This window comes from Hylobates moloch, unplaced genomic scaffold (assembly GCF_009828535.3).
Source record: "Hylobates moloch isolate HMO894 unplaced genomic scaffold, HMol_V3 SCAFFOLD_6, whole genome shotgun sequence".
NCBI lineage: Eukaryota > Metazoa > Chordata > Mammalia > Primates > Hylobatidae > Hylobates > Hylobates moloch.
This window is the reverse complement of record NW_026652281.1, coordinates 71448171-71474772: the sequence shown is the minus strand read 5'-3', so window position 1 is coordinate 71474772 and position 26602 is coordinate 71448171. Positions and strand designations below refer to the sequence as shown.

Here is a 26602-nt window from a genome sequence, read left to right as displayed (position 1 = left end):
ACCTTGCTGAACTCATTCTAATCATGTTTAGTAAATTTCTTGTGCTGCCTTCCCCCTTAATAAAGTTTCACTGAAATCTAGCCACACGTTAATTTATACAAGGTCTATGGCTGCTTTCCGGCTGCAGTGGTAGTGCTGAGTGGTTGTTTCAGAGACCCATAGCCTGCAAAGCTGAAAATATTTGCCTTTTTTTTTTTTTTTTTTTTTTTTCGAGATGAAATCTCACTCTGTCACTGAGGCTGGAGTGCAGCAGGGCAGTCTTGGCTCACTACAACCTCAGCATCCTGGGTTCAAGCAATTCTCCTGCCTCAGCCTCCTGAGTAGCTGGGATTACAGTTACGTGCCAAAATGCCTGGCTCATTTTTGTATTTTTTAGTAGAGACGGGGTTTCACCATGTTGACCAGGTTGGTCTCGAACTCCTGACCTCAAGTGATCCACCTGCCTCGGCCTCCCAAAGTGCTGAGATTACAGGCATGAGCCACCGCACCCAGCCGCTACTCTCTGACTCTACAGAAAAAGTTTGCCGACCCCTGTTCTAGAAAGAAGAGCATCCCAAGCAATTAAAGACTGATTTTCACCTCCAGATAGAGCTATGAGCGTTGTTTTCAGGCATGCACAGGATGATTTATTCTTATCTCTTTCACCTCTGGTTCTAGGATGTCTATCTTTTCCCAAACTGAAACATCCACCATTTGGTAGATGGATTACTCAGCCTTATAACTCAGTTTAACGGTTCTATATGTTCGCGTATAATTTTGTCTGGAAGGCATCTAAAAAGGATGCCTCCTTGTGGAATGTTCATCACCTCTTAACTAACTGTAATCAGTCTTTTTTCTAAGTAACACACCAACTATATTTCTTAGGAAAACTATTTGGAGCCCATGCTGGAAAGTAGCTCTCCTCAGCCTCTGATCTAACTACATTCAAACTAGATGTGAAAAATACAGGAATTCTTCTTTCCTATTACCTACTGACATCCTAACCCAAGTAAAGCCTTCTAATGCCATTCAGATCTCTTTATCAGGAATTACTGTAATGTCCCCTGTCTCATCCTTCATTGGGAAAGAATTACATAATTGTATTAATGAGCTATCCTAATTTCATATTCATCCTGGAAAAAACTTAGTTTATCTTCTCTCTCCTAAACTTGCCTGCTTCTTTTCCCATGTGTCATATTTGGGTGAGAGCTAAAAACAACAGAAAAATATAAGAAGTTCTAACTTAGACTAAGCTAAGTCAACTGCTATCAGGTGAGCTTTAGACTCATTGCCTTTCCATATAAATCAAAGTTCAAGTGAATTGACCATTGGCGATTGGCTTTTAACCAACTAAGAAATTTTTTACTTCTCAGTTCAAGTGACGGGAGAAACATTGTCACCAGCTTTGCTTGCTTTCTTTCCTTCCCACTGAGAGAGTTGCCTTAAGAAGGGTGATTATTCTTCTGAAAAATTTATGAATCTGACAACTATTGGTAATTGAAAATATCATAATTGGCTGGTCATGGTGGTTCATGCCTATAATATCAGCACTTTGGGCGGCTGAGGCGAGCGGATTGCTTGACCCCAGGAGTTTGAAAACAGCCTGGACAACATGGCAAAACCCATCTCTACAAAAAAATACAAAAAATTAGCCAGGTGTTGGATGATCCTGTGGTCCCAGCTACTCTAGAGGCTCAACTGAGCCTGGGGAAGTTGAGGCTGCAGTGAGCCTTGGTCACACCACTGTTCTCCAGCCTGGGCGACAGAGTGAGACCCTGTCTCGAAAGCAAGAAAGAAAGGAAGGAGGAAGGGTAGGGGAGGGTCGGGGGAGGGAAGGGAAGGAAGAAAGAATAATAATTACTTGTAAACATCCTAACGTGACTGTACAGTGTATTTTCTAGTAGATCAATGTTTCTAAACAGATGAACCAGCTGTCTGACTGCCCATTGAAAAGAGATACATCTCTCTTCCTGGGCATTGACAAACAGAAAGAACAGGTGAGGGGCATTTCAAGCCAAATGAAGCATCAACACATATTAAAGAGCCTTAAAGTTACCCCTGCTTAGTTATTTTAGTGCATTTCAATATTCTGTGAAAAAATTCACTTGAACTTTGATTTACCTGGAAAGGTAATGAGTCTAATGCTCACTTGGTACAGTTGACTTAGCTTAGTCTAAGTTAGAACTTCTTATGTTTTGCTGTTGCTTTTAGCTCTCAGGTCTGGGACCAGAATTGTAACCATTCAACAAAATAAACAGGTTTCTAAATATGAAGTTTAGCCCATGGATTCATGAGGAGGAGATATTCTTGACCAATCTAAGTCATGACTACCATAGGTTTTTCTAACACCCCTCCCCCAAAATTAAGTTTCAAAAAAAAATTTTTCTCATTTTGTGTGGTGGTGTAGCACAAAATGAGTCAGAGGAACAGGAATTTTCTTTTTCCCCACTTTAGTTGACCTTTGTGTTGTGCATATGCTATTTTGTACTTTGAGTGACGTTGTGTCCAAAGGTTCTGCTTTGGTTTAATGCTGAACATTGGCCCTCCTTAAATAAGTGCCACAGTCCTTGTGGGTATCTCCTGATTGGAGAAATTGCAGGTAAACTTTGTACCCAAAGAGGATCTTGCCAATTGGTCTCCTTTGTCTACATGTGTTGTTGTTTGCATCTACCTGGGACTTATAATTATAGTTTGCTTTTCCTTCTCTTTGGCTGTTTTTGGCCAAACATGTTTTTATCATCCTCATGAAAGATTTAAGTTCCAGAGCTAGCCTTAGACATTTGTGTCTCTTCGTTTTCTTTGGGTTAGCAGGCATCTGCCATTAAATACATCGAATTCATTCCGTGTTAGTGAGTCATTTCTGATGCCTTTGACTGTCTGAAGGTTTGGTGAAAACATATTCAATCATTTTACATATTAAAGACACTACACTAATGTTTAAGGGTTCACTGTGTCGCTGTAGAATTTAACAAACTTTTCTCTTTAGTGTCTAGTGAAGGTTCATGGCTCAAACTCAACCTGCACGAAAAATATGACTACTATTACAACATTGATTCAAAAGAGAGTTCCTGGGTCACACCTGAATCATGCTTGTATAAAGAATCATGGCTCACAGGAAAAGAAATCGAGGTAGGAGTTTGGTGTTTGATGGATAACTGTACTGTATAAAGTTAAATTTGACTGGTTTTCTATTTCTGAATCATGGAAGTGATGAGAGGAACTAATTGATTTATCTGAAGTCTAGATATGTAATAAAGTCTTCATGAACTGCAGTTGAATGTGGCTGCATTGTTACTAATGTACAGAATTTTTTCCATGTTGGCTTAACAAAACCAAATAGAGCAGGGGGAAGAAATATTTCACTATTTATTTGGGATGGTAGATTATCCTAAGAAATCAATCTTAAGATTTTCCTTGACTTAATTAAGCTCAATTAATGATAATTCCTGGGTTGTCAATATTTAAAAGGTATTTCTTTCCCCCCATCTCAGCCTGCAACTTAACATTGTACCTTTCAAACCAAAATGTCATTTTTTTCTACAAAGTGCTGGAGAGGGCATCTCTGCCACATATGGCCCCAGCCATCTCCAGGACAGCTTCAGAAGCAAAGAACAGAGTTGGGCAAAGAGCAGGATGGGTAAACATTAAATGTTTGCTTCTTCTGAGATGGTCATCTTAGCATGTTTTCATTGCTTAACATTTCTAGAGCTCTGGATGTACCCATGTCCAAATGTAAGTGCAAACATCACAATTGAGTGTATCTTATACTTGGCTTTCGATTAACTGACATAAAAATTAGCCATGTGTCCGTGTATTGTACTAACCAAGATACATTGAATTGGAATTTCTATTTAACTACTAAAGGTCCCTTTTAACTAATCCGTGACCCATATTTGAAAGCTTTCTTCTACCAGATTTTACTTATTGAAAGCAATTTATCCCTCCTCTCATCTCTTTTTAACCAAATTATATAAATAGTACCTGTTTGAGCTTCTTGTTAGGAGTAAAGAAATAGTGCATTAGTGAACATAGCGTCATTATTGACTATTAGGACGTTTGTTAGTTTTTGTTTCTCTTTTTGGGGGGACATTTGTTATTTTAAATAAAAGAAGAAACTCATTTAGAAAAGTCTGCATTAGGTGAAACCCCATCTTTACTAAAAATACAAAAATTAGCTGGGCGTGGTGGCGGGCACCTGTTATCCCAGCTACTTGGGAGGCTGCATCAGGAGAATTGCTTGAACCCAGGAGGTGGAGGTTGCAGTGAGCCAAGATCGCACCATTGCACTCCAGCCTGGGCGACAAGAGCTACACTCTGTCCCGGGGGGGTGAAAAAGCCCAGAAAAGTCTGCATTAGAATCTCAGGTTCTCAGGTTCAGATGCTTTTTCTCATTATAAACAAGACTGGCTGGAGTCTCAGGGGTCCTCCTGATTCCCCCATGTGCTTTGTCCATTGTAGTCCTAATTCCCTCCCAAATATTCAGCAATTTATATATATATATAGGAGCCCAGGGCTGAAGTATTTACAAAGAAAGATAACAAGAGCAAAGCTAGGAGAAAAAGTACAGCCAAAAGAGCTATTTTCAGTTTCAGTTCTAGGTCACTGAATTTCATTCATTTTTTAGTTGCCCCTCCCTACATAGAGGAATGAGAGGAGCACTTTGACAATAGATTATTTGTATAATCATGGCTTTGTTAGATCTGAATATTTTCTTGCAACATGGGAATAGGGAACTAAATGCTTAGTGAGGATTTCCTGAAACAAAAGACTTAGCTATAAACAGGTAGTGAGGTAGATCTTGCCGAATGGCCTTGTTTGTGAGGTTCTTCTTTGCTTTGTCTGAGGTTGGTGGGCAGCCATGAAGAAACAGGAGAGGGTAAAGTCAGAGGAATGTGAAATTGGAATCAACCCTTGTAGCAAGATGTCTGAAACAAGTTATGGCCAAAAGTTCCCTTTCCAATTGGTGTCCCTACAAATACCCAAAGAATGTGTAGAACTGCGAATGAGGTCTCCTGAAACCATAAACATAGCCAAGTACCCCTCATTCGTATAGAGTTTCACTTTCCAATGTACTTTCACATCACTTTGATCCCTGAGATATCCTCTAAGTAGAGATAGAGCAAATATTCTCATCTTCTATTTTTCTAAGTGAGGAAATTGGGGCACAGAGTAGGTGAAGCAGCTTGTACTAATTCTGCAATTTGTGTAGATTTTGTCAATAAACAGATTTATGTCCAGTGCTTCCAACTTCTAGTCTAGTATCTTTTCCACTTTTTGCATTGTTTTTGACACAATCACCGGTATCTCTGAGTGGTTATATCATGTGCTCATTGCTTTGGAATTAATAACGTAAGTTGGTGGCTTAAGAAATACATAGGTACTTTAAAAAGTGAGTGATGCTTCCCAGGGGGAATACTCTTGAAGGAATATTCACCAACATTGCTTTGGATTTAAAAACAAAAACAAAAGTTGGACCCAAAGGATGTGAAACCTGCTGGTAATGGATCCACGCATCGTAATATGTTTAAAGAGAAAATACTGATGATAATTAAGTTCTATTTTGGAAAAAAACAAGAACACATATCTTATAGAATCGTTAAAAGTCAACATCAAAGATATCGCGGTGTAGCAGTATTGCAGACAGAATCACCAATGCAGTATTTACTAAAACTTAGAGGAAAAAAACATGATCTGAGTCTGACCAATGCTACCAAAAATGCTTAATGACAAGAAGATAGTGAAGAACACGGTTTATTGACTCATTTCAGATGTTCAGAGGTCGTACAAGTTTTAGGAAAATGACATTGTAGCAATGGATTATTAGTGCTAATTTTGAAGAAAAAAATGAAATTATAGACATACTAAAAAATTATATGCCATGGTTGAAAAGATGTATCAAACTGTGAAGAAGCAGCATCGAAGATTTAAAATTTAGAATCAAAAATTGCTCATGTGGCATCCCAAGATATACCCCAGGTATAACTTTTGTTATATAAAGCATCCGTCTATTAAGATTATTAACCAGTAGAAGGTCTAACACTGTTATAAAAAATTGTATTTATTCTAAACAACCTGAAGTTACCAGTTTTATTCAATGAATGCGTACATATATGTCTTCTCTTAAAGATATGTATGCATCTTTGGTATGATTTCACTTTTAGCTCTTTAAGTTAACCAACCATTAATTCCAGTTGTACTAGATAAGAGTCATCAGCTGTAGAAGTGACAGTCCAGTCTTTCTTTGCATCTCTCATCGGGCATTAAAGTAAACCCTGTTCATACCCCACATGAAACTTTCTTATAACCCCCTTCTTTCTTTTTTCTCATTCTTCTAGATTTCTGCCATCTATACTTAATAGCACTTATCTTGCCCCTCCCACCCCTTTTTCTTTTGCCCCAGAGCATCATTCTGAGTTTGCCCGCAACTCGTTACAGGGGTCTGCCTACTCTGGCCTGGGGAAGAAATGGGAAAGAAGTCTGAGGACCTTATGGCCATTGCAGTCTTTTCCTTGGCAGCCCGAGGGAAGTGGGAGGTGATGCATGTTTTTACTGCAAGCATCCTTGTCCCTTTACATTCTGTGGAGCTCAGGCCTCATGCCTGGTCCTTGCCAGCATCATCCATACATCTCTGCCTCCAAATCCTGAGGTCATTGAGCTGCATTCTCTTGCCACCTCAGCGCCAAGCTCAGAGATTCCAAAATCATATTGCTAGAAAGAAGCTAAGCCAGTTTCATCCCTCAGCTCTGCTTAAATTTGTTTTTAAACCAAGCCAAAAGGAGACATCCATATTATTTTCTAAAAGATAAAATATCAGAAGCCATTCTATGTGTGCCTTTCAGCTGATGTGTGAAGTGTAACCATAAGAAATGTCTCTTGCCAGGACATTATTGAGGAAGTCACAGTAGGTTACATTCGTGAGAATGTATGGTCTGCTTCAGAAGAGTTGCTTCTTCGCTTTCAAGCCACAAGCTCAGGACCCATCCTTAGGGAAGAGTTTGAAGCTAGAAAATCATTTTTGCATGAACAAGAAGAGAATGTGGTCAAAATACAGGTATGTGGATCACCTACCACTGTTTACAACAAACTGTCATATCACCTGAAAATGTTTTATTTGATAATAGAACAGTCAACTACCAGCATTCCTATAAACAAATCCGACTGCATGTTTTTACATAATCAGTGCCCCTAGTCTACTTCACTAAGGCTTTAAAATGGGAAGCATTTTGATGATGAATGACTTAACCTATGGTCTTCTAGAGATTATTTAGGAGCACCGCAGATTTGCACAGATCCACCTACTGCCAACCTAGTTGGACCCAAAGGGATATACCTTGGATCAGAGTTGAAATCATACCGGACTTGGGTACTTTACAATTTGGCTTTTTTGTGGTTAGTAGATGTTGAGTGGCATCTTAGTTTCTGTGCTGTTCTAGCCTGAAAGAACAGGAGAACTAATGAAATAAACAGATTTAGCATCTCTAAGAATGTCTTCTACCTTCTGTAATCTGTCACTCTTCATTTAGGCCTGCAGGAGAAACCTTCATTCCCAATTGTTTTGCTATAAATTCTTCTTAAGCTTGCATGATTTGTCCAAACTTTCTGATTGGCAGAATTTGCCAGGTTTAGATGTTTCTCTTCTGTATTCCTGTAGCGCCCCCTACCAGTCCCCACACTGGTTTGTGAAAGGCTGTGAGTTTGTTCTTTTTATTGTGAGTTCAAAGGGGTATTGTTAACAACTGGTACAGTCTGATGCTGATGGGTTTTTACTTTGAAGTTTCCTAAATTGAACGTTTTTCTGTTGAAGAGCTTCTTTTTTGTGTGCTCACTGGTGAACTCATCTGCTTTTCCCACCTAACTGTATTGTTCAAGGCAGAAAATGAATTTTACAAACATTTGTCTTCTTGTATGTTGCACATGATAGGTGCTTACATGTTTAAATTTGCTTGGAGCTTAAGATATTATTAGTAAAGCAGAAATAATTAATTTTATAAAATAAATTTCTACTATAAATCTGACACTCAAAGGATTTTTCTAGGTGGGCCAATGAGTTTCCAATTTATTCCTTTAAACGAATACTAGGCAAAACACACAGGAAGTGAACAAAAGCCTAAAACTAGTCATCTACACTGATGAGACTCTAATTTTGCACAAATTACACATGTCAGCCAATATAAAATTTGGACCCCACACTCTCCAGTCTCAGGGCTCACAGCAGTGTTGCAGTTGGAAGATATACCACAGAGCCCACCAGTACAGAATCCCTCTGTGTTAGAAACCAGGGCTGAAGGATGAGAGAAATGGGGTAAGGACAGGAACGATCATTTGGAGCCTTTTTCCTCCACCTCTGCAGAGGCAAAAGAATTGACGAAGCAGCCATCAAACCAGGAAGTCACCTCACCACGCCTTTTTTTCAGTCTTCTGACAGTTTTCCAAAACAGAGGGCATGAGGCCTAAAGGTAAGCCTCCTTCACAGATGTGGACCAGAAGTGAATAGTGCAGTCAATAGGAACCTGCTGACCCATAAAACCGAGAGACCATGAACCAAAAGGTGTCATGCTAATCTCATTTCTCACCAAAGTGGCTGGTTCACCTTCAAGTAGGAAAATGTTCTGGTATCTAAGAAGTTCCCCTACGTAAAACACTGTGAGCTTCCTAGCTGGCTGAATTGCCCCCCAGACACAGTAGTCTTGACACAATTTGGAGAGAAATACAAAGGCAAAGCTCCTAGGCCAAGGCCAGCTATACTCCAGCTACACCACCCTCCCTGCCATCAGTGGTCTGCCAAGGAAATGAGTAGTGGTACAGAGAATGTGCATGATCAATGTCCAGCACTCTGTCTCAAGTGCTTATGGAGTTAATTGGGAGGTGCCCAGGTCAATATAGAGGAAGTCAAGGAGAATCTACATAGCCATATTATTTTTGAGCAGTTAGAAGTCCCCGATAAAATTGCCTGAGTGAGACAGAAAAAAAAATCTGCTCATAAACAAAAAAGATTTTATATCAAAAACAGAAAAAGGAATGTAACTTGTAAAATATAAATGGAGTAGACATCTAGAGTTACTATTCCAGAAGACAGGAGAAAATTTTATACTGAAACTGCTTTATACTGTCAAGGAATTTGATAAGACATGGACTTAATGAAATAAGACAATAGAATAATGAAAAGACAGCTGACAACTAAGGAGAGGAAGAGAAATAATGATGTCATAGAATGTAAATGAATTTATAACTGCAGAATGCAAAATAGACACTGAACGTAATTGGAGCAGACACAAAAAACTTCAGAAAAATCCACAAAAGATGAGAAAAAGAATAGATGATTAAAAACACACTTTCTCATCTGAAAAATATAATGCCCATTTTATTGCAGGATGGTGAAGACTGGAATAATTCACATAACAGATGTTTCCTAGTATGTGCTTCTCAAGTGCTTGATAAACTTTAGAAATGGCGAGGTGATAGAGATAATGACTCAGAGGGCAGATAGTGGGGATCCAATATTGATATTGTTGATGTGGCACAGGAAGACATCAGAAAAAAATGAAATAGGATAGAATAGGTAACTACAGGAGGAAGTTTTTTTCATGAACTGAAGAAAGCTCATATACTACTTTTTAGGAAAGGACATAATAGTGGCAAACACCAAAACTTAGCCCTGAGAATTAATGAATTACTGAACTTCAGCTCAGGGAGTGCCACAAGCATCCTGGTGAAAAAAACAAGCTACCCTGAAGGAACTTCACTTCGCCAGGAGCAGCGGCAGAGTCTGTGGGCCAAGAGGAAGGGGATGGCCTGGGAGAGTTGGTCCTCAGTTGTTTTAATGTAACTGACTACTCTTATAGATTGCTGGATTTTTTTTACCTTTGAGGAGAGGGAGAAGAGGTAAATGTTTAGGGCTTTCTTGGCTAACCGAGATCACACAAGTATTTTGTGCATCAGAAGTTGGCATTGGTAATTTGAATATCTCTATACTGAGTGTCCAGTTATCAAGCATAGCAGCCAGTGTATCAAGCCAGATTTCCCAGAGAGGAATAGTTAAAGTCTATAAAATAGAGCAATGACCTCTGAGGTCTAAGCGTTTTGACAGACTTCTTTTATACAGATACTCTGCACAGAAAATATATTTATGGTACTAGAAAACAAAATAAATAAGATGGCTATTATAAATTTTCCCACAAGTTCCCATACCAGGCAGGAGAACGAGACTGCCATTTTTGTAAATCCTTTTTTTTTTTTTTTTTGAGACACAGTCTTGCTCTGTCGCCCAGGCTGGAGTGCAGTGGCACCATCCCAGCTCACTGCAACCTCCACCTCCTGGGTTCAAGTGATTCTCGTGCCTCAGCCTCCCAAGTAGCTGGGATTACTGGCATGCGCCACCACACCCAGCTCATTTTTGTATTTTTTATAGAGACAGAGTTTTACCATGTTGGCCAGGCTGGTGGTCTTGAACTCCTGGCCTCGAGTGATCTGCCCGCCTCAGCTTTCCAAAGTGCTGGGATTATAGGCATAAGCCGCCGCACCTGGCCTGTAAATCCCATCTGTCTGTAATTTTCCAAGTTTCTTTATATCAACTGTATACCCATATTTGCTTATAATAAACAGCCTCTAATTAGAGAAGAGCTTACAATATCATGGCTATGCACAAGAGTTCTGTTGTTAGTACATAATAGGAAAAGCTCATCTCAATGGAACTAAAACTTACAGACTAAAAAAAGAAAAACAGAATTTTGGCAAATGAAATATGAGGCATGTAGTATTCTGCTTCTATGGAGCAAAAAAATTCTTTTATTATTATACTTTAAATTCTGGGATACATGTGCAGAACATGCAGGTTTGTTACATAGGTATACACATGACATGGTGGTTTGCTGCACCCATCAACCCACCATCTACATTAGGTATTTCTCCTAATGCTATCCCTCCCCTAGTTCCCCACCCCCTGACAGGCCCCAGTGTGTGATGTTTCCCTCCCTGTGTCCATATGTTCTCATTGTTCAAATCCCACTTATCAGTGAGAACAAGCGGTGTTTGGTTTTCTGTTCCTGTGTTAGTTTGCTGAGAATGATGGTTTCCAGCTTCATCCATGTCCCTGCAAAGGATGTGAACTCATCCTTTTTTATGGCTGCATAGTATTCCATGGTGTATGTGTGCCACATTTTCTTTATACAGTCTATCATTGATGGGCATTTGAGTTGGTTCCAATCCTTTGCTATTGTGAACAGTGCTGCAGTAAACATACTTGTGCATGTGTCTTTATACTAGAATGATTTATATCCTTTGGGTATATACCCAGTAATGGGATTGCTGAGTCAAATGGTATTTCTGGTTCTAGATCTTTGAGGAATTGCCACACTGTCTTCCACAATGATCGAACTAATTTACATTCCCACCAACAGTGTAAAAGCATTCCTATTTCTCCACATCCTCTCTAGCATCTGTTGTTTCCTAACGTTTTAATGATTGCCGTTCCAACTGACGTGAGATGGTATCTCATTGTGATTTTTATTTGTATTTCTCTAATGACCAGTGATGATGAGCTTTTTTTCATATGTTTGTTGGCTGCATAAATGTCTTCTTTTGAGAAGTGTCTGTTCACATCCAGGAGCAAAAAAATTATATTCCCAGCCAAGCTGCCTTTGTTTGGAAACATAACAAAACTCATAAATACAGAAGAATACCAGAAAAATTTACATAAATAGTAATGAGATGAAACATAATAATGAGCTCTCAAGGTAAATAGTTAATCCTTAGTACATTAAAAAAAAAACACACAGAATGGACGAATGGGGTCATTTTGCCAATGCAGGAATGATTCAATATTAAATAATCTGTTACTATGACAGGTCACTTATTCAGAATGTTTGCGAATTTCAGATAATTGAAATTAACAGTGTTTTTGGTGTTTAGGTAATTCCAGAAGAGCAGAATAGGAACTTGAGCTAATTCCAATTATCTTGTTTAGCCTTTCAGTATGGACCAAGGAAGGAATGGGATTTATAATATACATTCAAACAATTGCACTTCTCTGCTTTAAACCAGTGTTAACCACCAAAATATAGGAACTGTTAAGATCCATCACAATACGTGTTTTACTGGTTGGACTGCCATGGAATCCCAGTGACCCACGATTAGGGTCCACTTCCCCTAGTTTCTGTCGTGCTGTTGGGCCACTTTTGTGAACAACTGTTGGTGACATCAGAGAATTTTGCCCGTCTCAGAATTGTCACACTGTGACAAATCCCATGGGGTAGCATTTTCTAAATGGATAATTAAAATGTTTTATTTTGGTTATTTACATTTTTATCATTTAATGTGTGAACACATACCCAATGCTCTCTTTGCCTGGAAGATTGGTAAAAGTACAAAATCTCGAGCCCTCCCCAAGGCCTACTGAATCCTAACCTGCATTCTGACAAGATCCTTGGATGATTTTATATTCACATTAAAGTTTGAGAAGCACTGTTAAGATCACTCCAGTTTCAAAACTCCAGATAATAATTCATCTTCCTGTATAATTCTTTATCACCATAAGAGCTTAAGGGAGAAAAACCCATGTGCTCTTTTCAATAGTTACTGCAAAAGCATTTGATAGAATTCTAGACTCATTCCTGTGTTTTTAAATGATTACATTGAAGTTTAAGGTTTTTTTGAGGCAATTGGCATCTTTATAATAATAAACTTTACAGTTCAGACATTAATCTTTTTCTATTTATTAATCTGTTCCAAACTGTACCATTATAATTTTATTCCTTTGTATTTAAGTTTACTCCTATGTATATTTTTCTGCTATTGTGAATAACATCTTTATTCTATTGTGTTGTTTATTCTTGACATGTAGAAAAGTTACCAATTTTATATTCATTTTATAACTAGTCACCAGGATGAACTCTTAGTTCTAATAAATTTTTAGTTGATCCTCTTGAGTCATAACTGCCGTTGACATTTCTGATTTTTTTTTAAATCTTGAATTTTGTCAAGGAATAGATTCATATAGCCTTAGTAATATAGTAAACTTTAAGGACTTAAAAATTATTTGGGCTTGCCTTCTGCTTCTGGGGAAACGGAATGCATGTTCTTTTCCCTGTTCTTCCATAAATACAACTAAAAGCCCCCAATATTATATATAAACAAACATAACACTCTTATGAGTGAAGAGAAAACAGTCAGACTAACTAGTGAACCTTGGGACCCAAGGAATGACATAGTGGTGAGTTCTTCGAGTTTTCTTTTTGTTTATATTTTTCTGACCTGGAGCTGAAGAGGCTGGCAACCCAGAAATGCCAATGGGTACAGGCTCTGATATGGTTTGGCTCTGCGTCCCCACCTGAATCTCATCTTGAATTGAACTTCCATAATTCCCGCATGTTGTGGGAGGGACCCAGTGGGAGATAAGTTGAATCATGAGGGCGGTTTCCCCCATACAGTTCTTGTGGTAGTGAATATGTCTCATGAGACCTGATGGTTTTATAAGGGGTTTCCACTTTTGCTTCTTTCTCATTCTCTCTTGCTGCCACCATGTAAGAAGTGCCTTTTGCCTTCCACCATGACTGTGAGGCCTCCCCAGCCACGTGGAACTGTGAGTCCATTAAACCTGTTTTTCTTCCCAGTCTCAGGTATGTCTGTATCATCAGCATGAAAACAGACTAATACAGGCTCCAAAGAAAGCCTGCTCTCTGTAGCCAAAGGACCAAGAAAGAAACAGGCTAGCAAGACAGAAGTAATTTCAGACAGTAACTACTCTACTCTAGCCGAACACCACACACACACACATACACACACACACACACACAAATGAAAAAAAACTGTAATGCCTCCACCTAGGGCAGCAAAGCCTGAATGGGGAGCCTGGACTTCCACCCTCCTGGACTGTAACAAGGCACCCAGACTTGTAGAATCTGGATCTTGTGCCCACTGAGCAGTAATGTGGCAGCCCTCCCTCTCCCTGCTAGAGTGGTGTGAGAGGAGCCATGGTAGGGAGGCAGGACCTTCACACCATTCAGTTGTAATAAGGTCTTTCCCCTCAGTTGGTCAATGGAGGCCACATGGGGAGTAATAAGAAGGCACTCATACTCTCCCAGCCAGAGTGATACCAAGAGAGGTCCAGTAGGTAGCTGGACCCCCTCCCAGCAATAACGAGGAGGCCTTCCCCACCTTGGTGTTAAGGTTCCTTGGGTCCCAAGATTCACTAGCCTCCTTTTTTTCTCTTCACCTTTAAGAGAGTTATGTTTGTTTATATAGACAGAAACCAAATGGAGAACCTACTAGCCTTCTCTTCCCACCTCCTAGTAATGAGGCAGTGCCCCCACTTTTTCCTTGCCAAAACGATATCAGGAAAAGCCACCTAAAACAGTAGGATTAAATAAAATCCAGGACCCCATACCACCTACATTATGTAAGGTTCAATCACTTGACTGTTTGGATATTGCAATCACAAGAATCACTTATGTCAAGAACCAAGAAAATCACAACTTAAGTTTAAAATAACAATTCCTAGGTGCCCACACAGAAATGACAGATGTTAGAATTATCTGACAAGGATTTTTAAAGCAGCTATCATAAAAATGTTACAATAAGCAATTAGCAATTACTAACACTTGAAGCAAAAGAAAGAACATCTCAGGTAAAAAAACTAAACCCTCAGCAAAGAATCAAAAGGTTTATAAACCACACAGTAACTTTTAGAACTGAAAAATACAGTAACAGACATGGAAACCCAATGAATAGTCTTTGCAGCAGAATGGAAGGACAGAGGAATGAATCAGTGAACTAGAGACTGTAACAATAGAAATTCCCAGATCTGAACAACAAAGAAAAAGCAGACTGAAAAAAATAAAGAACAGAGCCTCAGGGATCAGTGGGATTATAACAGAAGATTTGACATTTGTGTCATCAGATTCCCAGAGGAGAGGAGAAAGAGGCAGTACTGACAAAGTACTTGAAATAAAAGTGGAAATGTTCCAAAAACACAGATTCAAGAAGCTGAGGAAACCTCAAACAGGATAAAGTGAAAGAAATTCACACAAAGACATATCATAGTCAAACTTCTGAAAACAAAAGACAAAGAAAATATTTTGAAAAGCAGTGAGATAGAAACAACTTACCTGTAAGAGGGAGACAGTTCTAATGACAGAGGATTTTTCATAACTTAAGGAGGCCAGAAGGAAGTACAACATTTTTCGGGGGAAGCAAAGGCTGAATGAGGAGTCTAGGCTTCCACACTCCTGTAACAAGACACCCAGACACTTGTAGAACCTGGAGAGAAAATAACTGTCAACATAGAATTTTATATCCAGCAAAAATATCCTTTAGGAATGAAGGAGAAACTAAGAGCACTTGTTACCAGCAAACTTCCCTCAAAGAATGACTACAGATAGCTCTCTAAACAAAAAGGGAATGAAGAAAGAAGAAATTTCAGAACATCAGAAAGGAAGAAAGGATATCTAGAAGAATAAAAATATGAATAAATACATTTTTCTACTCTTGAGTTTTTAAAGTTGACAGTTGAAGTGCTAATGTGGCTCTGAATATATGCAGGCTTCATTCTCCGTGGCTTCTCTCAAGGGCTGGCGTTCAGTGTCTGTGGCTTTTCCAGGCACAGGGTGCAAGCTGTCTATGGATCTACCATTCTGGGGTCTGGAGGACAGTGGCTGTCTGCTCACAGCTCCACTAGGCAATGCCCCAGTGGGGACTCTGTGTAGGAGCTCCAACCCCACACTTCTCCTCCACACTGCCCTAGCAGAGATTCTTCATGACGGTTCTGCTCCTGCAGCAGGCTTCTGCCTGGACACCCAGGCTTTTCCAGACATTCTTTGAAATCTAGGCAGAGGCTCCCAACCCTCGACTCTTGCATTCTATGCACCCACAGGCTTAACATGACATGGAAGGCACTAAAGTTTATAGCTTGCACCCTCTGAAGCAGCAGCCTGAGCTGTACCTGAGCCCCTTTTAGCCATGGTTAGATCTGGAGCCCCTGGGATGTAGGGATTAGTGTCCCAAGGCTATGCAGTGCAGCAAGGCCCTGGGCCCACAGAACCATTCTGCCTTCCTAGGCTTCCCAGCCTATGATGGCAGGGGCTGCTGTGAAGGTCTCTAAAGCATTGGAGATTTCAATTCAACATGAGATTTGGGTGGGGACGCAAATCCAAAACATATCAAGTCATGAGCCACCATGTCCAGTTCACATCTTTATATAAGTTTGTATTTGTATTTGTGTGTACAGTGATGGGGTATGTGTGTTTACACATGTGCATATTCCAGAGGATACATAATAAAATGTTAAATAGTAATTCCCTTTATAAAGTAGCTAGGTGGAAGTAGAGATAGGTACACAGGTACATATACCCTTTCTCTTTGTTCACTGTGTATTTTAATACATCTTCTAGGTAATGAAGTACAGATTGTTTGCATAGAAATACGTATAATTATTCTGTGGGTTTTTTGTTAACATGTTGTATCATAATATGTGTGGTAAGCTAAAATTTCCTTTTCATATTAGCAATATATCTTGGAGGTCTTCCTATTCTCCAAGATACAGAGCATTGCCATAGTCAGTATATATGACCTTGCTGTATACTCTTTTTTTATATATATACTTTAAGTTCTAGGATACATGTGCACAATGTTCAGGTTTGTTACATATGTATATATGTGCCATGTTGGTTTGCTGCACCCATTAACTTGTCATTTACATTAGGTATTTCTCCTAATGCTATCCCTCCCCACTCCCCCGACCTTACTTTACTCTTAACTGATATGTAACATCCCTCAGTGGGACTGCAATTGCAGTGTCTCTAGCTGTTCCCTCTATTTATGAACATTTTACTGGATGCACAATTTTGGTATTACAAACAATGCTGTGACAAAAATACTTATATATGGGGCTTTTCTACACAGGTGCTTTTATTTTCCTGGGCTAGGTATATTGAAAACTACAAATATTAGGTGAAAGGCTAAATAATTTTAAATTTGATACTGCTAAATTCCCTCCCCAAAACTATACTCTTTTGTAGTTTCCTCGAGTTCACACTTCACCATCTATGCTTTCTTTGCCCACCGATTGACATATGGATGAGGCAAGAAATTTCCCAAAATTACTCTGACCGCCTCAAGCTGAAAGCCATACCAAAAATGTTTTGACATTTTTGTGGAAATTTGTTCTGCCTTTTCCTCTTTCAGTTCAGTTCTAGCTGCTTTCTGTTTTCTAGGAACCCTCATAATTTTTATCTCTATGTCTTCTTATTTTCTATCACTATTATGGATTGCTTTAAAAGTATGTTTGGGCCAGGCATGGCTAACACATGTAATCCCAACACTTTGGGAGGCCAAAGTGGGCGGATTGCTTGAGTCCAGGAATTCAAGACCAGCCTGGGCAACATAGTGAAACTCTGTCTCTACGAAAAATAGAAAAATTAGCCAGGCATGGTGGTACATATCTGTAGTCTCAGCTATTCAGGAGTCTGAGGCAGGAGGATTAGTTGAGCCCAGGAGGTGGAGGCTGCAATGAGCCATGATTGAACCACTGCACTGTAGCCTGGGTGACAAAATGAGACCCTGTCTCAAAAAATACTAATAAAATAAAAGTATATTTGTATGATGTTACCACTGGGGGAAGCTGTGTAAAGGGGTACATGGAACTCATTGTATAATTTTTTGTCCTTCCTGTGAGTCGATGATTCTTTCCAAATTAAAAGGTTTTTTTTTAAAAGCGTATTTATGCCTTCTAGGGACTTGGACTGAGGGGAAGTCTGGAGCAAGTGCCCAGTTCATCATTTTGATTCCATCCTGACTATATTGTTTTGACTCATTACAAAAATATTATTTTTGAAATAACAAAATTTCATGTACCCTTTTTAAAAAGAATGAGGTGGCCGGGCGCGGTGGCTCACGCTTGTAATCCCAGCACTTTGGGAGGCCGAGGCGGGCGGATCACGAGGTCAGGAGATCGAGACCACGGTGAAACCCCGTCTCTACTAAAAATACAAAAAAAAAAAAAAAAATTAGCCGGGCGTGGTGGCGGGCGCCTGTAGTCCCAGCTACTCGGAGAGGCTGAGGCAGGAGAATGATGTGAACCCAGGAGGTGAAGCTTACAGTGAGCCGTGATTGCGCCACTGCACTCCAGCCTGGGCGACAGAGCGAGACTCCGTCTCAAAAAAAAAAAAAAAAAAAGAATGAGGTAAATATATACAGACATGAAAAGAATTTTATAAAAATAATTTGATTTTTTATATTTGCCCTTTTTAACAAGGAACTTTTACTTCCTTTCTAATTTGAAAAACAGTATCAGAATTGGGGTGAGTTACAAAGATGTTTCAATAAAAAGATGCTCATAAATGAATTGGAATAAACTGATAACAGTTATGAATTTAATTCTTCTAAAGGTACTAGTTTGTGTCCAGTTTAAGTGTTTCTTGTAAAAATTCTTCTTAATGGTGATAATCAGGTAAAGCTATGTTGATGAAGCATTGTTTAACTTTATGTGGGAATATAGGAAATGATGGTCAATTGCAACACCAGTGTTTTCAGGGATCCAAGGGATTCAGGGCCACAAGTTGGTAGAGCATCCTCCTTTCCAGTCGGGGCCACAGTGGGCCACGTGTTGTGGTAAAGATACTTAATATTAGGCATTATTTTCAAGCATTTTTTGTTGTTATCAAATACCACTAGCACCTAGTTAATACTGTTTATGGGTTTTGGAGAAATTCCATTTTATTATTCCTTTTTTGCCACCCAGGGCCTTGGTAAAGTTAAGCTTTCCAGCAGGAACTGTGCTTCTCCATGTAATTTATCACCCTTACTCTGCTGTCCTAAGCTTAGAACGAGTCTCAGCTGTGAGCTGATGTGCTCTGCCATGGTTAACTGGCTACCCCCAGAGAGGGTGTCCAGACGAGATCTGAAGGGAGGGTGCCTGACAGTGCCCCAGCTCTACACGACCTGAGATGTGCTCTGCTCTTGCGCTTCCTAGATAAACTGGGAAACTTGCTGGTAAATAATTCTATAACCCACTCTTTTCCTTAGGCTTTTTGGAAAGGATATAAACAACGGAAGGAGTATATGCACAGGCGGCAAATGTTCATTGATAATACTGATTCCATTGTGAAGGTAAATACCCTTTCCTACCATACCAAGTGCTTGGCTTAAACGTTTCCCCTCATTTCATATTTAATCTGAAAGACAGCTATAGAAAGGGAGGGTACGTGTGAGCCTTGAAGTCAGAAGGCGGTACTGGATTTGAATCCCAGCTCCGCTGCTCATTTACCTAATCATTTTTCAAGCAGGTTAGTTAGACCACTATAAAACCTCAAGTCCTTTATGAGTGGTTATGAGAATCACAAGTGAAAGTGTTCTGTAACCAATAAATGTTCTTTGTCTAGAAAGTTCAAGTTGATTATTTAGACTCTAGGTAGAACCCAGCTTTATTTCTTGTTTCTCTTTCCACATTTGCTTAAGCATATTTAGAATGCTCAGACGTAACAGAACAAAACCAATGATAAGAGGCAGTAGAGCTAATTTAGGGCCTGTATTTGGGAGTTGAAATAGTCGAACCCAGCCTTTCACCCAGGTGAATAGCTCTGGGTGAGAAAGAAAGGGTACTGTTGTGTCCACTCTCATGGATCTGAAAGCCAGAGGACTGGACAAAAATCAACTTGGAAATCTACAACTTGGAGATCCACAAGTCTCCAGCTTGGAAATCCGGATGAGAGTGGAAGCAATGGAGCTGGAAAGTAGAATCAGATTAGTTTAAAGATCTTTTAGGCCAGGCTTAGTGGCTCACACCTGTAATCCCAGCACTTTGGGAGGCCAAGATGGGAGGATCGCTTGAGGCCGGGAGTTCAAGACCAGCCTGGGTAACATAGGGGGACTTCATTTGTATTTTAAAAAATAATAATAAAAACAAATTTAAAAAACGTTTTAAACTGAAGGCAGAGAATAATGTGACCCAGATCCACTGTGCAGTAGCTCCTTGATGAAATAGCGTCCTGTGGAACATATGCCTATTCTGTCAAAAACCGTTGGTAGCAATTGCTCCCTCATGAGACCTCTTCGATGTTTTCCTGTAAAAATTTAAAGGATATTAGATGCATTTAAAGGGATGATAGAAGAAACCCTAGCCTTAGTTTACTTGATTTCTTGACTCATTGCAACTCTCAGCCAAACGCTTCACCCTTCTGGCTTTTATTTACTGAGATTAAGGTAAAATAGTACAAAGTTAAATTATTTTCTCCACCGCTCTCTTATTAAGGTGGTGAAATTAAGAGTAACATGTAAAGTGTTTTGAACCCCTTAAGAAACATCAGTGAAAGATGAAGAGTAGGCTTTAGAGATTGATTATTTAGTGGGCTCCTTTTTTTCTTTATCAAGTATCATTGTTTTTAGAAAAACTACACAAAACCGTATTACGAGTTGTTTGGTGATTACTTTGACTTTTCTCTTTATTTTTTGTTGTACTTTTCTATTTTTTAAAACTTTTTAGATTCAGTCCTGGTTCCGAATGGCAACTGCAAGAAAGAGCTATCTTTCAAGACTACAGTACTTCAGAGATCATGTAAGAAAAATGTCTGTGGGATTTTATCCAGGTTGATAATGACCCAAATGAATGCCTTATTGAATGTTAGCATTGAATGATTTTTATTGAATGGTGGACATGAACACTTAAGAAAGAAGGGATCTTAGAACTTCATATGATACTATTTGGAGGCTTACTGTTTTCATTCAGAAATCATGTTGAGAGTTAGACTTCACCAGTCAGGACTCGATAGAAAATGGGCGAGGGGAAAACTGTGGGCTAGTAACACCAAAGAGAAATATTTTCCAGCATTGCATATGTAGTTTTTTCAACTGCTAACTGCTTACTTTAAATAGAAGCCCCCGGGAGGGATTTCTTCCTGAATCTTTAAAGAAGAGATATGGGAACATAGATTGAATCATCTAAGTTCTATGCTAAAATTATTTTCCCTTTTTAGATCTCTTTGTCTAAGCAGTTCCCCTACAGTCTTGTTTATACTTTTAGCTAACTTATCTGACCTTTTCTTAAAAGAAAATAGAAAAGTAAACGTTGAATACACCACATTGAAATACTGTCAGTTCTAAGTAGTGTCAGTTCTTAAATACTGATAGTTCTTAAATGTTCTAAATTCAAAAATAATGGAGTAGGTGGGACTCTGGGAGATCAAGACTTGTCTCAATCTTTTGCAGAATAATGAAATTGTGAAAATACAGTCACTGTTGAGAGCGAACAAAGCTAGAGATGACTACAAAACATTGGGTAAGTGAGAGCTTTCTGAAACAAAGCAAGGATTTTTTATAAACCAGGTAAGGACGTATTGGTCCATATCGGTCACTTCAGAGGCTGCTCTAAGAACAGAGGATACCCATTGTTTCCAGTAGATTTTGATCATCTCAGGCCCCAGGTTCTAAACCAGTACAAAGAGGAACACATGGTGACAGGAAATTGGCCTTCCTATTAAATGGAAGGGATCAGCCACATGGTATAATTTCTTCTTCAAAGAGAATGGAGTTGGCATAAATGCTGATTTTTTTTCAATCTAAGCTAGAGTCAAAAATCTAATGCAAAAGAGTTAGCCAGAAAATAATCTTATATTTAAATTGTTTAATTTGTTAGACATAGTCTCATCTCCCAGAAATGACAACTACAAACATCTTCCTGCGATTTCATTCTGAACTTTTCACAGAATAATTTTTAATTTGTGTTTGTTTTTGTTTTGAGACAGAGTCTCACACTGTCACGCAGGCTGGAGTGCAGTGGTGCAATCTTGGCTCACTGCAACCTCCACCTCCCCAGTTCAAGCGATTCTCCTGCCTCAGCCTCCCGAGTAGCTGGGATTACAGGCACCAGCCACCACACCCAGTAATATTTTGTATTTTCAGTAGAGATGGGGTTTCACCATGTGTGCCAGGCTGGTCTTGAACCCCTGACCTCATGATTCACCTGCCTTGGCCTCCCAAAGTGCTGGGATTACAGATTAAATTTTTTAATAAAAATTTGTAGAAAGTTTGAAAATAGCAAAATAAAATTCACCCAAAAATAACAATCACATTTTGTGCTATCTCCTTACAGTCCCAACTTTGCCTATGTTTGTTATTTTGTTTTTTTACAGATCATAAGTTGATTCTTTATATACTAAATTGTTAACATTCTAATTATCACAGGAACATGCACAGTCAAGGAGAGCTTGATGATAAATTTATTAGTACTTACAGTGCCTAGTAAGTTTAGCCAGCACCTTTTAGTGTCTAAAGTTTGTCTGAATTAAGGGATGAAGTATATGGCTCAAGAAAGATCTTCCCTGGTACTTGTTAAGGAAAATCTAGGGATGCTTGAAGTCCTCATTCTGCCTCCAGCCTGTAGAATCTACTGAATAATGTCTCATTCCACTAGATTCCAGCTTGCCTCTCAGCTGGTAGATGTGTTGTTGTTGTTTTGGGGGTTTTTGTTGTTGTTGTTGTTTTCTTGAGATGAAGTCTTGCTCTTTCACCCACGCAGGACTGCCGTGGCACTGTCTCCTGCCTCAGCCTCCTGAGTAGCTGGGACTACAGGCGCCCACCACTGCACCCGGCTAATTTTTTGTATTTTTAGTAGAGACGGGGTTTCACTGTGTTAGCCAGGATGGCCTCGGTCTCCTGACCTCGTGATCCACCCGCCTAGGCCTCCCAAAGTGCTGGGATTACAGGCGTGAGCCACCGCACCCAGCCGTTTTTGGTTTTTTTTAAAGAAGGCTAAAGAGGATTTTTTTTTTTCTGAGCCCTGACACTAAATATGTTTGCTGTTGCTTTTATATATGAAAGATGACTTCAAAATAAATTTTCCATGTGAACACAGGCTAATTTTCATTTTATTCAAGGTAACATGTCTTTTTTAAGCAGTTACAGTGATATTTTTTATTTGTTTACTTTTTTATTACAAATTCCAATTTTAAAATCTAGGCAACTTTATATTGGGGCATAAAAGGTAAATAGAGAAACCATCTCGGTGAGTGAGTTAGATCTACGCTTCTCTGGGCTTCAGCAAATTGGGTGCTTTTATGGTAACCAAAACACAAATTTTCATTTCTTTCTTAGTTCAGCATCTTTAGAAAACTAAGGCCTTGGGATTTTCTAATTTTAAAAAAGATAACTTTTCTAAGTTTGTTATCATCTATTCTCACCGTTTTTCTCTGGAATGTCACTGAAAGCATTCCAGCTTGAAAGTTGCTGGAACTAAGATGTGGTCACTTGTAGGAGCAGACTATTAAGTGGTCTGATTTCCTGAAATTAAAATACCTGTACCACAAAGTCATTCTCAGATGAAGATGGCAAAAAGCCTAGTATTGATAGAGGAAATATTAAATTCGAGCCATAACAATTAGTAAAACTAAAATACTAATTTAGTTGTTTCCAATGGGACTGTTAGTACATATGAAGAGACACAACCCTTAGTGGGTGGGAGAGGCAGCTGTCAACTCTGGCCACAGTGGGAGGGCTCGTGTTCCCCTAACTTGGCTGCATGGATGAGCTGTGGTGCATTGCTAAGGCCTTCCCTGAAGTGGTCATGTCAGTGGCAGCATCTTTGCTGGAAATGGGAGGAATATAAATTGATGTGCTTGAGTGGTCAGGAAATAAAGGGTCCCATGATCCAAGGAAAATTCTCCAATAAAGGCCATTTATGCAGTTGCTTGTGGTTTATGCAGTTGTTTTGGTGTTAGTTTTCCTACTCCTTTAGTGTCAAAACACCGCAGAACTAAGGTGGAAGTGAAAGGAAGACCGTCAAGGGCCGTAGATGTAAAGGAGGGCGGCTACTGAGATGGCCATGGCTGGAGTAGCTCTTGCATATTTCTATGACTGGGTCTAATCATTCGTCCTCAATGGACCAGACAATTTATTCTTACAGCTTACCCGGATCTGATCTCCCTAAGCATGTTAAAAATATTTTTCCAAGAGTCAGAGTGCCAGGAAATTAAAGCCTAAAGTTCCAGGTACTAAGGGAAAAACGCTTTTAGAATTTATGTGAGAATGTCCCTCTCAATAACAGGGGCTGACCCCTAGATTCTGAGCACCCTCCCTTGGCCGGTGCTCAAAGGACAAGGGCCAAGTTTCAATTTCTAAAATCTTTTTATTTCAGCTAAGTAGAACCTTCGTTTCACTTATCATTCTGTTGGTTCCTGTTTGGCTTTTACAGTCCTCCCTTCCTGACCCTTTTCTAATTCAGCTTTCACCTACTTCCGGCTCCTTCCCAAAGATCCTTTGGGCTGGGAGAAACCACTTTCTGCTTCCTGCAGCAAGAATGTAAGTCACTTATCTAGCTCAAGCACAAGGTCTCAGGGTCGAGGTAACTTATGTTAACTTTCTTTCCCAGGTTCCTGAGGAATGAGGCACAGATAGGACTATCTTCTTAGTGCATGAGTCCAGGGAACAGTGTGAGAGAGAGCTGATAAAAGGGATAAAAGGGGAGTTGATAACTAGAAAAGAGTGGGGCCAGATATCTGTTTTGTGCTTTTATTTATTGATCAGTTTCCTTGTCCAGATTTTAAATTGTGTGGGGGTGGGTAGAATGATTCTCACCCTAGACCAAGTACTTTGATTGGTATATTTTTCTAGTAATTATTTAAGACCTTGTTTCTTTCCTGTTCAAGCTTTCCTAATTAAAGTATACCTGTTCCTGTCACTGCAGTTGGCTCTGAAAACCCACCATTAACAGTAATTCGCAAATTTGTATACCTGCTGGACCAAAGTGATTTGGATTTCCAGGAGGAACTAGAGGTTGCACGATTAAGGGAAGAAGTAGTGACCAAGATCAGGGCCAATCAACAGCTGGAAAAAGACCTGAACCTGATGGACATCAAGATTGGACTGCTGGTGAAGAACAGGATCACACTAGAGGTCAGTGGGGTTTTGGGGACTGTCAGCTCCCAGAAGAGGGAAGACGCCTACATACAGTCAAGAGTCACTTAATGACAGGGATACATTCTCAGAAATGTAGCATTAGGTGATTTCATCCTGATGCAAACATCATAGAGCACTTACCTAAACATAGGTAGAGTCTACTACACCTCTAGGCTATATGGTAAAGCCTACTTGCTCCTAGGCTACACACCGGTACAGCCTGTGACTGTACTGAATACTGCAGGCAAGTGTAACACAATTGTAAGTATTTGTGTATCTAAACATAGCTCAACATAGAAAAAATACAGTAAAAATATTATACTATAATCTTATAGGACTAATGTCTTATATGAGGTCCACTGTTGACTGAAACATTATGTTGTTTGTGGTTATATATGTTCATGACACTTTGGTCTAGCTAAGTTTATTTGGAATCTAGGATAAGTTTTTATCGTTTTTATTATAAATTAGTGGTTCTTCGGTCTGTAAAATTTTAAGCCCCCCCATTTATAACATTTTGTAAGGCTTATCATTCCGAAATGAAATCTATATGATAAAATGTACTGATGTATATACCTTCAGAATAAGACTAGAGCCTTTATATTAATACAAAAGAGAAATTTAAAGAGTAATTAATAATAAAAGCACATATTTTATTGAGAAAATGTATATGCCTGATGACATTGGAAGACACGATACAGTTACCAGGGGTGTGGACCTCTTCACAGAATAGCTACAGATTATGAGGGCTTCAGTGGCAAATGAGGCAGTACTTCATTTTCCAAAATGGAGAACAACTGTTTGTAAAGTTCAACATTAGCCAAGTGTAGTCTCCACTCCACCCAGTTTACACAGCAGTTGCAATTCTAGAAAATCCTAGCTTTTGTGTGGGGAAAATGTATTATGCATCTACATAAAACAGTTAGATTCTAGGCTCAGGTAATTACAAACAGAATCTTGACCTACGTAAATGACCAGTAAGACATTCAAAAGTTCTGTCATGCAAGGTGTAGAGCAATTATTTACACAAGACCATCCCACAAATTGCCAGATCACAGAGCACCTCTCATCCCCAATCCCTGCTCACTAGAAACCAGGAGTGCCCTTCAATTGTTAAGATGTTAAAAAACACCCCTACGTATTTCCAAAATGTGACTCCCTACAAAGACACACTGTCCCCATTGATAACTTCTAAATAAATCACAGTGTGGTTTCACATCTGTGTGAAACCTGCCAACATCAGGGCTCAAAAAAAAAGTATAAAAAGTGTCATTTTTACCCAAGAACGGATGCCTAGGATAAGACCACTCTCCCTGTCCCTGTTCCCTTCCTATGTGCCACATCAGTTTTCAGAAAACTGATAGGTCGAAGAGGGAAACTGACCTTCTGGAAGCTCTGAGAAGGCTACAGTGGCTCATAGGTGGAGCGCCAGCGGCCAGCAACCAAGCGAGTGTTCTGGACAACTGGGAGATGAGCAGCCACAGGAGGCTGCCAGTTACATGGGCATGTGAATGCCCCAGGCTGGTCCTCCAGACCTCATAAAGACACCAGGGCAATTGTGGAGGAGAAAATAAGAAAAACTGCATTTTATAAACAGAAATGATCATCTCTTCTAAATATTCAGGAATAAAACTACAGTTTAAATGTTCTACATTTAACTCTACTTTTATTATTTTATCCAGAAAAACAACAGTACTTTTTAAAAAACAATGTATTTGTATTGTTTGACATCCATGAGAACTTTTAA

The 26602-nt window shown here is 39.3% G+C and overlaps 1 protein-coding gene across 3 annotated transcripts in view; it reads left to right on the top strand.

Annotated features, from left to right (window-relative positions):
• Positions 1-26602, top strand: part of IQGAP2 (IQ motif containing GTPase activating protein 2) — a 313423-nt gene that overhangs the window by 238683 nt on the left and 48138 nt on the right. For 2 of the 3 annotated variants that reach the window (XM_058440783.1, XM_058440784.1), the window contains exons 5-9: positions 2966-3108; positions 18994-19077; positions 20450-20521; positions 21172-21241; positions 24644-24852. In XM_058440783.1, coding sequence (XP_058296766.1) covers positions 2966-3108; positions 18994-19077; positions 20450-20521; positions 21172-21241; positions 24644-24852 — 578 coding nt within the window. Of the gene's footprint in view, positions 1-2965; positions 3109-6859; positions 7031-18993; positions 19078-20449; positions 20522-21171; positions 21242-24643; positions 24853-26602 lie in introns of all 3 variants that reach the window. The other variant, XM_032157013.2, reaches the window with a different exon arrangement.